The following is a 16,328-nucleotide window of genomic DNA, read 5'->3' on the forward strand; positions in this document are numbered from 1 at the left end:
CTCTGCCTGCAGTGAGTCATCCCAGAGGAGTGCTGAGCTGTCTTCACTCCTGTGCCCGTGGACAAGATCGTGTCTGGGAAAACACTGAGCCCTGAGCAGGAGCATCACGCACACCCTGGGGCTCAGCGTCCCAGGAAAGCTGAGCAGAGGGCAGCTGTGAGCAGGAGCAGGCACAGGGCCCCCCCCCGGGCTCTCTGGAGCTGAAGTCAGAGCTGTAGTAACTGGTGTGCAGCAGCACCCTGGAGCTGCTCACTGCTCTCCTGGCTGCCAGTGCTGCTCAGAGCACTTCTTACAAAATTCTTCCACGCACTTAAACCAAGGTGGTCTCAGCAGGCCTTGAAAAGCAGTCTGGCAGGCTTTCCTCATCCCCAGCATCCTGAGCTGAGCCAGTACTAGGGGTGTGCCAAAACAACAGGTACCAAAAGTAATAGAAGGGTTCTTTGGTTGATTAAGTTAATTAATGAAACTGGTGGCTCTGTTCTGATTTTAATGTCACCTCTGGTAATATTCAGATGTTAGCTTTAATTTAAATACTAAAAACTGAACCGTCTTAATTTAACAAAACCATCGAAAACCTTAGTCTTAAAAGATCCAAACCCAACTTTGTTAATAAATTTTTCAGATTTTTTTTTTTCAGGTTTTTCAGATTGTAAGCCTTTTAAAGTGACAGTTGTGTGGACTTTTTCTCGTCTAATATAAGTAGGAAGTCTTGGATCTGAAGGAAATGCACATAATCTCAGGGTTGTGCTTTTGTTCCCAGCTTTGAGTCCCGTATTCTACCTGGAAACTGCAGCCACTGACCTGAAATGTGTTGTCAGGTGGCAGCCTCTGAGCTCACCAAGAAGAGAGCCCAACCCTAGAAAGCCTCCATGGTGTCTTTCACTGTCATCTGAACCTTTTAATTGTTCAAAGTGGGAAACTGATTTCTGGATCTGGGTTGAAGAGGAATGCATGTTGAACCAGACTGTCCTGAAAACAGGATTGCTGGTGGGGTTCCATTTGTTTAACGCTGGGATAGCTGACACATTCCCTTCAGAATAATTGAGTTGGCTACCTTTTTTGTCAGAGTCCATGACTGATCAGGTGTGTTTATTACAGATGGCATTTTAAGATGCTGTTAATCCTTAACAAATAGTGACTTGAAATTTTGTTGGTTTTCTCTTGGCACTGCAAATGGGGCTTTCTGGCTTTCTCCAGAGGTACCTTATAAATGGATTTGAAAATCACTTTGTAAGTGTCGTGGTTTTGTGGAGCTTTTTTTAGTTTTGTTTGGGTTTCTTGATACTGCATAAGAGTGATCATGAAAGGACAAAATCTTTGCATTTCTGGAGGGCTAAGGATAGGGGTCAGTATCCTGGTGCCTTGGGCTTCTGGAGAGCAGACTTTGGCCTCTTGAGGACACTGGATAAGAGTCCCTTGGGAAGAGAACGGAAAGGAGTGTGGTGAAGCTGTGCCTTCCTGATTTCATCTTGGTTTTCAGAAGCCTCAAGTGCTTTTTCCTAGTGCTGCAGCACTCCTGACCACAGGAAGTTCCTTACTGGGCACTGCCTCGAAAGCAGAAGCCTGGGCTGAGTGAGCATGGGCCAGGGCAGGATGGAGGAAGTGATGCTGTATTTGACGTTTTCCCATGTCAGTTTTGGCCTTAATAAACAATTGGAGGTGGGAAAAGTGCAGGCAGTGTGAGAGAGAAGCACTGAGATGGTTTCTGTAGAAAAGCTTTGAGTTCCCACTGAATTAGGTCCAAAGTAAATGGAAAACATGGCATTAAATGCTTTTGGCTGGTTCTTGGGCACTTTAAGAAAATAATAATTGACTAGCCACAGTAAGTTTCTCTATTTTCGGTTGGTTGGTTGGCTTTGCAAGCCTTTGCTGCTTTACTAGCCTTTGTTGGCCTTTTTTGTTGGTCTGAAAATTTGCAAAGCCCCTGTTACTGCATTTACTTTGGGCATTTACTTATTAAGGCTTAACAAGGATATCCAGCATTCTCTGCAATGGAAAGAGAATAAATCCACAGAAGACAGAAAAGGCATTGTTCTGACTTGTCATTAAATCCCAGCAGGCACCTTTAAGAAAAATCCTGCAAGAAGTTTGAAAGGAAACTTGATCTTTCCATAACAATTTCCCATGTGGAGGAAGAACACGGCAGCTTTGTGGTTATGGGAAGCTGAATTTAGAGGAGTACTTTGGTATCATTCAAGCCTTTCTAAAACCAGGTTGCAAGAACCAGGGTCTGAAGTTTGGAAGTTCTTTCTCGCCCAGTGGTTTTCTGGTTAAGAACAACACAGTTTGGTGATGCTGACAAAATGTTTTTAGATTGGCTGCAGGTTCTTAACTCTCACCCTGAGTGAGTGCTCTAGAAAGAAATCTTCATGCTGCTATAAAACTCTTTTTATTACATCTGTATTACAGGAATATGAGTGCAATAGCTATTAGTGCAATAAGGTAAAGAAACTTTTAAAAAACCACTTAATAAAACATTGAATGAGGCTGGATTTCAAGCTGTGGTTAAATAATTGTTTCGTCTATATTAAATCGTCTGATCCACTTTAATAACAGAGCTGGCAGATGTTTGAACAGAAGCAGTAGGCTTGTGCACAGGCAGGGCTATACTGATCTTAGGGAATACTTGTTGGGAAGGGCAGTTCTAAGTAAAACAGAGCCTTTTTTATTCCAAATAAAAGACAGATTTTATTCTAAATGACATAGCTGATGTGAGAGAAAGTACAGCAGAATTCCAGGGCAAATGGGCATTTTGATATACTCATCTCCATGTTACGTTCTGAGGTTTTTAGTGTCCGAGCCAAGCAGTGCTGGCTGTTGGTGAGCAGGGACTCTTGAGCCCTGTAGATGCAGTGGTAGAGCTGGAGTTGTTGTTAATGAAAAAAGCAACACTAAGCACTATTTTTAATTGCAGGAGAGCACTCTCAGGCATCTTATTTGTCTGTGTTGTAGAGGCTTTTTTTAATAAGAGAGGATGTAAAAAATGCCAGTGTTCTCCTTTAAAATCACTTGGAGTTTTTACAAGTCCTTTTTTTATTGCTTGAAAGCATGGCATGATGATAGTTTGTCACAGATGCAGGCCCTCATTTTCCATTATAAAGTGCCATGTGCTCATCCATTTTGGTTTCTTTCCAGAAGCGTCACGTAGGCGCTGCTTTTGTAATGCCTCAGGTTTTTGGTTTGGAGTGGCTCGTTCTCACTGCCACAGTGCTGGGCTTTTACATCAGCACATCTTTCCTTTTCTCTCCACAGCTTCTGCCGAAAAAGACACAATCAAGAACACGTACTCCAAAGTCATGGATGCCTATGGGCTCCTGGGTGTGTTGAGATTAAACCTCGGTGAGTCAAACGTGGAAAACTTGAATTTTTCATTTGGGGCAGACGACTGGGCTGCTCTTGTAGGACTGGATCTTTGCAACAGGAACGAGGCTTATTTTTTCCTATTTGTTCGTTTGGTTTGGGTGGGTTCTTTTTGTTTGTTTTTTGGTTGGTTGGTTGGTTGTTTTTTTTTTGTTGTTGTTGGGTTTTTTTGGTTGTTGTTGTTGTGTTTTTTTTGTTGTTTTTTGTTTTTTTTGGTGTTGTTTTTTTTTTTTTGTGGAGTAACTTACAAGTTTGGAGCGTTCCCAGAAATGAGGGAGTGGACAAAAATAACTTCCGTTTTTGCAATCCCTGTTCTTTGCAGTATAGTTTCTCCTTTTCTTCTGTAGAACTTGGGAATGTGTTCTTGGTGTTGGTTCTTTTTGTACATTTTTCAGGCAAACCGACGTGTGCTTGTGTGCCTTTGGCACATAAGGGAATCAGCATCCTGCTCTGCTGGGATCCCTTCTCTTACCTGTGCCCTTTCTTGTTTCGCAGGAGACACACTGTTCCATTATGTGGTTCTGGTGACAGGCTGCATGTCTGTGGGAAAGATCCAGGACTCTGAAGTTTTCCGAGTTACCTCCACCGAGTTGGTGTCACTGCGAGCTGACCCGGCAGACGAGGATCGTGTTTCCGAAGTGCGCAAAGTGTTGAACTCCGGCAACTTTTATTTTGCGTGGTCTGCGACGGGCGCCAGCCTGGACCTGAGTCTCAGTGCTCACCGCAGCATGCAGGAGCACAGCACTGACAACAGGTTCTTCTGGTGAGTTCAGCAGCTTAAATAATGCCAGTGATGATCACTGACCCGTCAGAATTTCTGTTCCCTTCAGCCTCTGTTAAAAACGCTCTGTGTTCCAAGACAAGGAGTCTTGGAAGGGTGCTGAGGACTTGGCTTTACACACACCCTCTTAGAACAGGTCAAAAGGTACATCCATCCCCCTCTTCTGGCCTAAATACAGCGAACCAGCTCTGGCATATGAGCTGTGGCTTCTCTGCTCTTAGCTGCTATTTCGCTCAGGTAGAGGAATATGATCAAAGTGAAGAAAAAGTTATTAACAAAGTCAGGTCTTCAGAAACACTACTTCCTTGGTGTAGGTTTCCAGGGGTTGTAGGAGCCTTGCTGTTTGTCAATGCATCTGGCAAAAGACTTTGTTCTCCATTGATCAGTCAGTACTTCAAGGACTGAGAAATGATGACTATTGACCCTGTCCAAATAAGCTGGGCTGATTCTGCCCCCTGCTGTAAAACTTGGGAAGTTTTTTTCAGTAAGAACCAATCCTCCCAGGGCATAGGTGGAATGTCCAGATTCCAAGATCTAGCAATGTAACCACTACCAGTCAAGAGCAGCAAGTGTTCTGCGTATGCACTTGAGTGAACTTCCTGTGGGTTTTTCTGTGATGATTTGTGGTGGTTTTCTCCCTGACAGGAACCAGTCACTGCACTTACATCTGAAGCACTATGGTGTGAACTGTGATGACTGGCTGCTACGCCTCATGTGTGGAGGAGTGGAGATCAGGACAATTTATGCAGCTCACAAGCAGGCCAAGGCTTGTCTCATTTCACGCCTAAGCTGTGAGCGGGCTGGCACGAGATTCAACGTCCGGGGAACAAATGACGATGGGCACGTTGCCAATTTTGTTGAAACAGAGCAGGTATGTTACACTCCAGCACTCCCATACATGACAAGCCAGTGAGCCAACAAATCACAAGTCAACTCTGCCAGCAGCAGATATTGGAATAGTTTCTTTGATGCTAAATTAGGAAGCTAAGTAAGTTATGTAAGTTGGTGATCTTGGTTTTTAGTGTGGCTTATGGTCAGGGCATGCCTGGGTCTGGGTTGCAGTAGCTTAAGAAGGTGCTGAACTCCTGTGGGTGGCTGTGCTTCCCCTGAGCCCCTTGAGCTGCACGGCAGCATGTGCCACTTGTGGCCTGAGCTAATCTCAAGTGATAGAAAGAGGCAGAAGGGATTTCTGGCAGATACCAAACACCCGTGCCTTGTGGCTCTAGAAAGATAAAAAAGTTCCACTTAGCACAGCTTCTCTGAAGGGCAGCTTGTAAAGCCCCTGGCGTTCTGCTGCCTTGGATTTCACAGCTGTGCCCTCATGATACAGAAATGTGAGAAGCTGCTCAATCTTTCTTTGCTGGCCTTCCTTGGCTCCCTTTCCAGGGTAGCCTATTCCCAAGAGGTTGTTCCTGCAGCTGTGTTGGTGCTCCTATGTTTGTTTGGCTGACTCCTTCCAGAGCCCAGGAGGCTGAGGGAGGACTTTGTGCAGGAAGGGCTCTGCTTGTACCCCTCCAGTTTCAGGAGTTCAGTCACAGCACTCCTGTTACATTTTCTCTGCCCTAGTTTTCTGGCATGCCAATGTCCCTGCATGGCTGTGGTGTGTTATTCCACTTATGTTTTCCTTTCCTGGATACTTCATGGACTGTGATATGTTGGTTTCTGATGCAGAAAATCTGTGCAAGCGTTCTGAGTAGGTGATTTTCTGTGCATTGGTGTTCATTTTAACAGTTCCTGCAGCAAAGTCTTACCAGGTTGTTTAAAGCATCTCAGAACTCCTAGTGCAGAAGTCACTGAAGCCCAAATAATAAAAGCTGTATTTCCTTACACGTTGTGAATTCTGCAAGGGAGCGTGAGGGTGACAGAACTTTTTGTAGGAATTGTTCAGAGTGGATAAAGAGAAGTCTTGGGATAAATATTTGAGTTTGTGGTGTGGAATATGTAATACATAAATCTATTTTATTTGCTCCATGTTTAGTTAAGGCTAAGAATTCTAAAATCTTACACTGTGATAATTATTAATACTATGCTTTACTTTCCTTAACACAGGTGATATATTTGGATGAGTCTGTGTCATCTTTCATTCAGATTCGAGGATCTGTTCCATTATTTTGGGAGCAGCCAGGACTGCAGGTGAGCAGGAGATAGATTTAATTATACAGATAATTCTTATTCATGTTCTTTTAAACATCATCTAGTAGCCTTTGGGCTCTTCTTCAGAGTTGCCTGTAAGGATGAGGTGATCCTTTGGGAGCACGTTGGTGCTGCTGTGATTCACCAAGCCTGCTCCTCTCTAAAAGTGTCATTGCACACGACTTGAGTGTCCATTCTTTTTTCCATGTCTTCTCTTTGAAGTTCTGACTTTTTCCTCTTTTAAATGGGTTGTCTAAGGACATCCAAACAGACCGTTTTCTTCTGAATTGTTCTTGAAGAGAAGTCTTTCCAGGAAGTCAATAAGAATCCAGAGTTACTGTGATAGAATTTCATCACCATTTTCCTGAAAGAGGGACTGATTCGGCAACTACTGCTGTGACACATTTTTTACAGGAAAGGTGAAAAAAAGTTTGTGCCTTACAGGGCCTCTAGGTTCTTTAGACATACCAGCATTTTGCAGTATAACTGCTGGAACATTCACATGCCTTTCACTCAAAACAAGGCGATTTAATGTAACTTTGGTGTTGTAGGTGGGATCCCATCGTGTCAGGATGTCAAGGGGTTTCGAGGCAAATGCACCAGCTTTTGACAGGTAAAAATCACCTCAAGTTTTTGGTAATGCACTGAAAACCTCTGATCAGTTCTGCTGCATCACAGAGAAGGGATGCATTATTCCAAACAGGAGGCTTTTTCTGTGCAGATGTGGGATTCAGCAAAGCTGGGGACTCTCTGGGGATTGCTTATGCCTTTCAGTGCTTTGTTGAAAAGTGTGAATAAAATTTATATCGAATACTTTGCAAGTTCTCAGTGTTGCAGGTGTTACTCTTTATTTTCTGTGTGCCAGAAGATGACTGTGGAATTTTTCTTCTGTTACCAGGCATTTCCAAACTCTGAAAAATTTATATGGCAAGCAACTTATTGTAAATTTACTTGGGGCAAAAGAAGGAGAGCACATGCTCAGCAAAGCTTTCCAGGTGAGCATGACAGTTCTTTCACTGTGCATATCCTTGGAGTTTGCTTGTTTGCAGTGAAGCTTTTACATAGCCTTTGGAAACCAAACCCCCAGGTATGCTGTGCTCTGGGAGCTAAAATTGGATTTATCATAACAGCACTGCTTAAGATGCACGATGTGAAAGGAATTGTTAAAAGCTCTTCATGTAATTCCTGTTTGATTCTGTTGAGATTGGTTACTGTACTGGAAAACCTTTTGCAAGTGAAAGCATTTGAGCAGCAGAGGAGGCCGTGGGCTGCCTTGGTGACCCCTGGGGTAGTAAGGGAAAAACCTGACTTTGTGACAAGGAAAACAAAAATACACGTGAAATATTGATCAGTTCTGAGTGATTGGTTTCAATGGTGATAAAAGTTGTTTCATTTTACCTAAAAGAAAGCTGACAAAACAACTTCTAAAATATTTGTAATCTCTTGTTTAGCTCCTGCTTCTGTATGTTCAGGTACTGGTGTATTTATACTTTTTTCCTTTTTCTATTTACAATGCCAGAGCCATTTGAAAGCATCTGAACATTCAGCTGATGTCAAAATGGTGAACTTCGACTATCATCAGATGGTTAAAGGTGGAAAGGCAGAAAAACTACACAGTGTGCTTAAACCTCAAGTCCAGAAATTCTTGGAGTGTGGATTTTTTTATTTTGATGGAAAGGAAGTGAAGAGGTTTGTATGTGTAACTTCTGTACATTTCCTCAGATTAAGCTGTGGTGCTGGGCTGTGTTTCAGTCCTCAGCAAGAAGATTGTTGCCTCTGTAATTTCAGTGTCTCCTGGGTGATGCTTAACAGCTGAAATAGGAGTCACCTATTTTACTCTGGTGATGTCTTGTCTCATTCTGTGTAGGCTCTGAAAACCTCTGAGGAAGCTTTCTGTGAGACATTCAAGGGACAGGAATGAATTTCAGGCCTTTGACCTGAGGATTTAGTGCAAATGGTCGATAGTCCTCTTTCTAGTGGGCAGCCACATGGAATGAATGTTTTTCCATCTTCCTGTAGAGCATGCTGAGGATTTCCCTCAGTGGTGGAATGCACCATTTCCTGTGAGCTGTAAATGTTCGTGTTCAGGGCCGTGGTTTGGACTGCACTGGATCCCCGTTGGAGAGATTCCTTTCTCTCAAAGCACGGTGGAGATGCACGTTTGCTGCTCTGCTCTGTGCTTATTCCTGATCCCTGGGGCAAAGGCTGTGCTTATCTCAGCCGGACAAGAGGAGCAGGGATAGAAGTAGGCAACATTCCTTCCCTTCTCCTTTCCACACCCTTCCTCCTTTAGACTAATGCAGAGCAAAGTGCTGAATTCTTGTTACTTTTAGTTACTTGTTACCTGAATAAAATTCAAGAACTGTCTCAGTACTTTTTTCTTTTCTGGTTGCAAGTAAGAGTTATTTCTCTCTGAGGTTCTTTAGAAGTGTGTTAGTTGAATTGTTTGAAAAGAAGCTCTAATCTTGCAGAACACTTGAAGCAAGCAAGGAGGATTGGGAGAAAGAGGCAGAAGGACTGATGTTATTTGCAGAAAGTGCCTGGGCTGTGCTCAGTGAGCACTTGAAGCTCGGGCTCTGTTGCTGGCACGTTTATAAATGCCCTGGTGGGGCAGGAAGGTCCCACTGCCACTGCCCTGATTTACTGCCCTGGCTCAGATGTGCCTGCCCTGCCTCTGCTGAGGAGATGTGTTGAACGGGTTGTTTCAGTTGTTTTCTCTCTGCTCTTGTCCTTGGCACAGGTCCCAGAGTGGCACTGTCAGGACCAACTGCCTGGACTGTCTGGATAGGACAAACAGTGTGCAGGCCTTCCTTGGCTTGGAGGTAGGAGCCCCATGCAGCTGCTGCTGGGCACGGGGCTGGCAAAGCAGGGCCACCTTCCCAGGGCACACAGCTTCTCCTGGCTGGGTTCTAGTGGGAGCTGGCCTCCTGGCTGCCAGAGAGAGGGCCTTCAGCACGTCTGAAAATGAACAGTATGGGTGCTGGAAACCTAGAAAAATCATTATCCTTCTGTTTGCTGAATTGAAGCTCCTAATTTCTACAATTTGTTTCTTCTTGCTTTTGTTTTGCGAGTTTCTTTTGTGGCTTTTGTTGATTCCTGCCCAAACCTTCAGAATTTTGCTTTTGCCATTTTGTGTCTATTATTTGAGGCTCCTTCTTCTTGCTGTCAGATACCCTAAGACTAATAAAAGCTCTAGAAAATAGCTTTTGTGTTTAGTTTGGTGAACTTTTAGATGAAAATATTTACAAATTAGCTACCTAATTTTTTACTCTATTACTACCTACCTTCAAAGGCAAATGAAGTGTTGGTGCCAAATTGCACGTGTGATGCAGCCTTTCAAATATGATCTGGTGAATGGTTCATATAAACCCAAGATTTGTGGGGTTTTATGCATATATGCTGAAAAACAGGATGTGCCTTTTAAGAAATCTGTTTACACTGGGGTTTTTTTGTTTGTGCTTGGTTTGTTTGGGTTTTTGCTCATGCTGTCTTCACCTGTTCCAGATGCTGACAAAACAGCTGGAGGTATTAGGATTAGCTGAGAAGCCTCAGTTAGTAACTCGCTTTCAGGAGGTTTTCCGATCCATGTGGTCTGTGAATGGTGATTCTGTCAGTAAAATTTATGCTGGAACTGGAGCCCTTGAAGGAAAAGCAAAGGTAAAGTACATCCTCTCAAATGCTTTGGCAGTGTTCAGTATGGCTTTGATTGAATTCTGCCATGAATATAGCAATGATGAGATTTTCCATAAAAAACGCGCTCTTTGTAACCCTAAAACAATCCCAAACAAAACCCAACTAACCAAAAAAATTAACTTGTAGTGGTTGGTTCTGTTGATAACCAGCTCATGTTCTTGTACATCCCTTCCTAGCCCTGCTTCTGCTTCCCATATAACACCATTGTGTGTGCAAGAACAAGTCTCAAATCTTCCCTTTCTTTAGAACATAGCTCAGAAAAATGTATATTCGAATCAGCTTAATTTTGTTGAGTATTTTTGCTTTTCTCTCTGAATCTCTCCTGCTATTATTTCAGCCCCATCCACTGTATCTCCTTTTCAAGTGTGTTTGATGGGATGTTGGTTGTGTTTTTATGTTTAATGGTGTTAATACTGACCCAGCTGTAACCTGGTGGGTTTTGTTTGCATGTTCGTCCAGCTTTTTCTTCTTAGTTTTGCAGCTACTGAAAAAGCCCCAAATTTTGTTTCTACCTTGCTTTCTAACACTGTGAGAACAGTTCCATGTTCCATGACAATGTTATGTTTCTCTTCAGCTTGTTTTGTCTTGGTTGCTGCCTGAGTTGTTCCCATTTTCAAATGCTGTCTTTTGGGTTTTTTTTCTCACGATGTTGCTTCTTAGTTTCCCTAATCCTGTACCTGTCAAGACAAATGTTGACCCGTAGCAATTTTTGCCCTTAGTTCCTTCAAGAATGTCTTTTCACACTGTTCTTTGTGCTAAAGAATGTGCTGCTTCTCATTCCATGTTATATCCTATGTACCCACAGCCAGCTGTTTCGGATTTCCCATCATTTGTTCGTTCACACTGTGCCAGGGTCCTTCTCTGCTCATGTAGGAGGTATCACAGCAAAATACACAAAACCAAAAGAATCAAATAACCTTGTTGCTTCTTCTGCCCCTTGACTGGTGCATACAAGACTTCTTCATTTGGGAATTGCTTGTGTTTTACTATGGAGTAGAATTTGGTTCAAGATGTTTAGTTTTATTTTCTTACAAAAATGTCACCCAGACTGCCAGGAATACTGCAGTAAGTATTCTATGGAGTGTCTCCCCTTGTCTTGACTTTCCCATTCAACCTTCTTAGTTCCTTTTCCTAAATTAATAGTTTCCATTTCATCTAGTTCATTTGGCTGTTTATTTTTTTTTTACTTTTAAAAATGTATTTCATGTATTTCCGTTTCCATTTCTAATGTTTAAAACACAGAGTAGATGTCCTGGTTTCAGTTTGTTAAACCACAACAGTACATTTACTCTGCTGTCTCTGGAATAATTCTGGATCTCTGCCCTGGGACAACTCTGATTAGTACCACATCTCATAAATCAAACCAAACGTCTCTGACACGAGTCCCATCTCTTCAAAGAGAATCTTCGGTGCTTGCAAAGCCATACAATACTTGCTCCTGGTTCAATTCAACCTGACTCAGTATGTTTTTGAGAACTCTGGGTATATCTTTTAAAATGTAGTTTTTAAGTTGCATTCTCATTTCTCAAATGAAAAGTTTGATGCCTGAAATTGTTCCATTTCTTACTTGTCAGTTTCATTCTTCAAACCCCGAGAGTACTTAGAAGTAAAAATACAGAAATTACGCACAGGAGAAAATTCTTTTAACCTTAAGTGTGTTAATATCCATTTCTATACTGAAAACCAGTTCTTTTTCAAGTATTATATTGCTATTCCATCTAACTCCTTACCTGCTCTTTCTTTTGCTCTCTCGGGGTTCCTTTCAATGAATTCCCTCATGTGTGGATGGTGAGTGTGGTTTTTGGGATCATCACTTGTACATTGTCTGCCAGGAAGGGAGTGCATCCTGTCACAATCCCATTGCAATCAGGTGCTCCCTGCAGCTCATCCCCATTGTCTGCCAAAGTCCCTTGGCCTTGCCTAAAGAGCACCTTCTGTCTCTGTCCAGTGCAGTTCACAGAGCTGAATCCTGGGCTGCTTTTATTAGGCTTTTGCCTCCTTTCCACGTGCATTTAAGGGCCTTTCGTGGACAATGCAAGCTGTGAACTTGGGAGTATTTTTTAATAAAAGCACAATCCCTTGCAGCATCCCTGATGGATCACAGCCTGTATTTCACACACCTGGAGCAGTGTGTGTTCACAGACACCTCACGGGCAAGGCACACGCAGCAGCACGTGTAATCAGAAAGGTTTTGTGTGTCCAAATGAGCAGAGCCAGGTTTGGGATGGAGCCCAGACTGCACTCTGTGGTAGTGGCATTGTCCCTGAGGTGTGTGTGGCCCTGGGTACATGTGCACCAGCAGCACATTTTCCTTGTCTCCTGTTCAGCCCAGCTGGCTGGTCACTGTTCCTGCAGACTGCAGCTCAGTCCCCAGTGTGCAGAGACAGTGGCTGGGTGGGGGGGTCTGTGTTCCTTCTGGGATGCTGTGTGACACTTGCAGGCTATTTCTACAAGTTAAGGGGGGCCTTAAGTCGCACCTCTCTCTGTTTCTAACATGGATATTCCAGAATGTGAATTCTGAAGTCGTAAGTGTGCATAAATATATGCATTCATGTCTCATGGCATTTGGACTCGAGTGCTTGCTCATCTCTCACTATTTGGGGAAAAGCCCAAAATCCCTGTCATGGTCTAAACATGGCACTGTATCCAATTAATTTTTAAAGGCCTAGGGTTTAGGGGGAGAAAATTGTTCCCTTCCCTGCAGTATTTTATTTCATTTCGTTTCATTTATATCTGCTTGTTAGATACACCTTTTAGGTATTACAGTGGTTGTTAGCATTTGGGGGTGGGGGCAAAGCTCACGTAGCACAATAGGCTCAGACTTGATTTAACACTTAAAGAAGAAAGTTGCCTTAGCCCTTAAAATCATTAACACAGTTTACATGTATCTACTGAATATTGCCAATGTTTTGTGAGCGGTGTCCGACATAAAATATTTTATACATGTTCCTCCCTAACAGGCTGGAAAGCTGAAGGATGGTGCTCGTTCTGTGACCAGAACCATCCAAAATAACTTTTTTGATAGCTCCAAGCAGGAGGCCATTGATGTTTTGTTATTGGGAAATACCCTAAATAGTGATTTAGCAGATAAAGCACGGGCTCTCTTAACCACCAGCAGTTTACGCGGTATGTGTCTTTCAGGATTTTAATCTCTGATAACTATTTGGTGTAAGAAAGCTGTATAGAGTTTGTTTTCAAAGCACTGTTGGAAAGTATAAATGCTATTTTATGTTCTCTTGGCTTATTAAAAAATGCAAGTTACTTCTGCTTTACTAATAGTGCCAAACTAACATGCTGCAGAAATTGCTTTACCTGTTTATGATCTGTGGGTGAGGTTCTACATCAAAAGCAGAGAGATTTGGATAAGAAACTCTGCTTGTGCAGAGCAGCCACGTGAGTCTTGGGGGTTTGGTACCAGGACGGTGGCTCCCCTCATGAGAACAGGGTGCTGAACCAGCATCCTGCATCCCCAAAGAGGGGAAGCCTCCGTGGTTCCCAGGACTGCAGTCAGTCCCATCTTCTGCAGGTCTGGTGGACAAGAAAATAGTGGGTCAGTCCTAGGGCTGTGTTCAGTCGCCTCCTAGGACATCAAAAATACAGGAGCTCATATTTGGGCAAAGAAGGAACTGGAATTTAAATTTACCTTCACAGATCCCAAGATCCCAGGTAATAATATTCTGGGTTACTGCAATTTTTAGGGATTAATAACATTGTGAAATTTCCCTTTTTTTTTTTTTTTCCCCTGACACACCTTAACCTAGAACGAGGAAAAATATGGCAAAGCTTCAGTGCAAATCTGTGGCTCAGGAGGAAAATCGTTGCCCAGTTGTAGCCTTCATCTCGAGGGTCCACATCTTCATCCCACGTGGAGTCCTGAGGAAGTGTTTTTGTCCCGTTTGTTTAGCACAGGGTTTCACAGTTATTGTGACTTTTCTTATATCTGAAACCTGCTAAATCGGCCTCACCTCAAAATTAGTTCCAATTCGTTTTCATTTTTTCTCACTGTTTGTGGGAATACAAGCTGTCTTTTCCATATCTGCAGCTCCTGACAGCTGGGGAGCATGAATCCCTCTTCCCTGAAATCTCTCTGCATTTTCTGCTAGGTGGCAAGGTAACCAATGGGGTACTTCAACATGTGTGAATTCCTCATTAATAAAGGAGGAAAAGAGAATTTGCTAATCCCCTTGTGAAACATGGTAGATTTTGCAGCATAAAACATGTGCTTTGACTGATGTAAATGGTTACGTGTAATAAATTGTGTATTAACAGCATGTTTTCTCACATAATGCTGGAAAATCCTAAAAAGCAGTAACTTATTTGACTAATCTTTTCTTGTTTCCCTCTTACTGCATCCGTAGTTTCAGAGCAATCGTTACAATCAGGTATAGTATAGTACAGTAACACACGCTGTAAATGCCTGACCAGCTGTTGTTGTCCTCTGGCTGTTCTTGTGTCTGTTTGTGTCATATTTGCCTATGGGCTCGCATTTTCCTGGTGGTGTTTGGATCTGGCATTCCTGCGCCCTAACATCCTTTAATCCAAGAAAAGTGAGAATATAAAGAGATGAAAAATGTTGCAGTTGAGTTTGGGTGCGAGTTAGGAAAGGAGGTAACTAATTCACAGGGGTCTATTTTTGCACATGCTCTGGCTGTAAAGGAATTTCCCTTTTTCTCTGCTTTGGAGGCCTCTGTATTTTTGCTTTGTTAGGATAAGAGGTGAAATTCTTCAGTACAATTTGTATATTCATCTTCTTTGCTGCTAGAAGGCTCCACATGCTCGTGTTCTTGCAGGAAACTTGTCAGCTGCACTTCATGTTCTTGTTCCTAGCAACCATTCTTTAAAATAAAATGTTCCTAATGCTCTTCTATCCAGATTTTACTGTGTGTTGAGCAAATTTGAATGGCCTTTACACTTGCCAACTTTGTGTGTTTTACTCTACCTACTTAACTCTTGGTGAGTATCTAAAAATGACGTCTGAGTCACAAATAATGCATGTCTGAAATGAAGTGATTCACTGGCGTTTTGTCAGTGTAAGCAAGTGCTTATTGGAGTGAGTGGTCACACTCTCACCGATGGTATTACCTTCTATCTTAGAACTCTGGAAGAAGAGCCAACTCTTTTTATATATTGATAAATTATTGTTGTTGTTATTATTTAGGTCTAAGTTTTATTATTTATTAGAATACCTATTTTTTTAAGAGTTCTAAATCAATTGTTTTTTAGCATTGCAGGGTTTCACCTGGGTACGAATTGCATATATTGAAATATTCCTACAGGGATTTGGGTGTTGCAGTAAAACAGTTTCATCAAGTTCCAACAGTTCCATTCAGCTGCACAGAGTACCCCAAAGAGCATTTTAAATTAACACTCCCTTTGTAGAACTGATTTTCAAATTTCTGCTCGCCCAGCAACACCAGCAGTCCAAGTACTTTTGCTGCAAATAACAGGAAATGTAACTGGTTGGATTTCCCGTGTTGTAGAGTGAGGCACCGTTTTGCTGAAAAGATACATTACTAGAAACGGGTAGGAAAATCAGAGTCTCAGGAGCTCAGAAAAGCACTTGGTTCACTCGGTATTTTGGAAAGTGGTAGAAATTTTTATTTTTAATTACTCTACAAAAAGAGTCATTCTACAATTTAGGAAGACTGCTAGTTTAAAGATACACATTTTTTTGTTTATAATAAGCTCGTTGTCAGTTCACTTCTGGAGTTAGAGTCTAACCTGATAAGGCTTTTGACATTAGGGTCTCATAACAGCATCAGGAGTTAAATAGGCAGTGATGACGTTTTGCAGCTTTCCTTAAAAGCTGCTCAGCAGCAGCTGAGTGCTTTGGAGTCAGTACAATGAAGCGGAAATGCAGTACCTTTTCCAAAGCCCAGGATGAAGCCGAGAGGAGGAAGGCCCCAGCTGTGCCCTTAGACTTGCCCAGAGTGCTGCAGAGGCTCATCTCTGCAGGCCTGCACAGCTCCTCCGGTGCTCTTGGGCTTCCTGGGCTTCAGCAGCCCTTGGCGTGATTTGGCTGTTTGGATGTGCTGTGGCTGCAGCGTCCCTGGGACTGCTTCCCTTCGCTGCTGGGGGCTGAGGCAGCTCCTGTTCTCCCCCCTCTGTGGCCTTTTGGGTGTGTGCTGGGCTTGGCTCTCCCGGAGGGCCCAAGTGTCCTGTTGGCTCCTTGCTGCTTTCTAGCCTTCATGGCCCTGGATCTGGATGAGGAAAGCATGGTCCCGAGCACCATGCACTTGGAGCACCCCCAGGAGACACCAACCAGTTCATTGTCCTTTCTCTGTGGTTGGGTCATTTATGGACGTAGCATTTGTTCAGCAGGGAAAGCATCCACAGCCAACAAAGCTATTTTCTTCTCTTG

The 16,328-nt window shown here is 42.9% G+C and overlaps 1 protein-coding gene across 19 annotated transcripts in view; it reads left to right on the forward strand.

The window, feature by feature from the left end:
- Nucleotides 1–16,328, forward strand: part of SYNJ1 (synaptojanin 1) — a 46,228-nt gene that overhangs the window by 5,511 nt on the left and 24,389 nt on the right. For 12 of the 19 annotated variants that reach the window (XM_088158820.1, XM_088158819.1, XM_088158833.1 and 9 more), the window contains exons 3-13: nt 3,253–3,339; nt 3,856–4,123; nt 4,787–5,012; nt 6,191–6,274; nt 6,826–6,887; nt 7,173–7,269; nt 7,794–7,963; nt 9,015–9,096; nt 9,779–9,931; nt 12,928–13,093; nt 14,326–14,349. In XM_088158820.1, the coding sequence (XP_088014946.1) occupies nt 3,253–3,339; nt 3,856–4,123; nt 4,787–5,012; nt 6,191–6,274; nt 6,826–6,887; nt 7,173–7,269; nt 7,794–7,963; nt 9,015–9,096; nt 9,779–9,931; nt 12,928–13,093; nt 14,326–14,349 (1,419 nt within the window). The remainder of the gene's footprint in view (nt 1–3,252; nt 3,340–3,855; nt 4,124–4,786; nt 5,013–6,190; nt 6,275–6,825; nt 6,888–7,172; nt 7,270–7,793; nt 7,964–9,014; nt 9,097–9,778; nt 9,932–12,927; nt 13,094–14,325; nt 14,350–16,328) is intronic. The other 7 variants (XM_088158821.1, XM_088158834.1, XM_088158836.1 and 4 more) reach the window with 2 other exon arrangements.

This window comes from Sturnus vulgaris, chromosome 2 (genome assembly GCF_052056855.1).
Source record: "Sturnus vulgaris isolate bStuVul1 chromosome 2, bStuVul1.hap1, whole genome shotgun sequence".
In the NCBI taxonomy this organism is placed as follows: Eukaryota; Metazoa; Chordata; class Aves; order Passeriformes; family Sturnidae; genus Sturnus; species Sturnus vulgaris.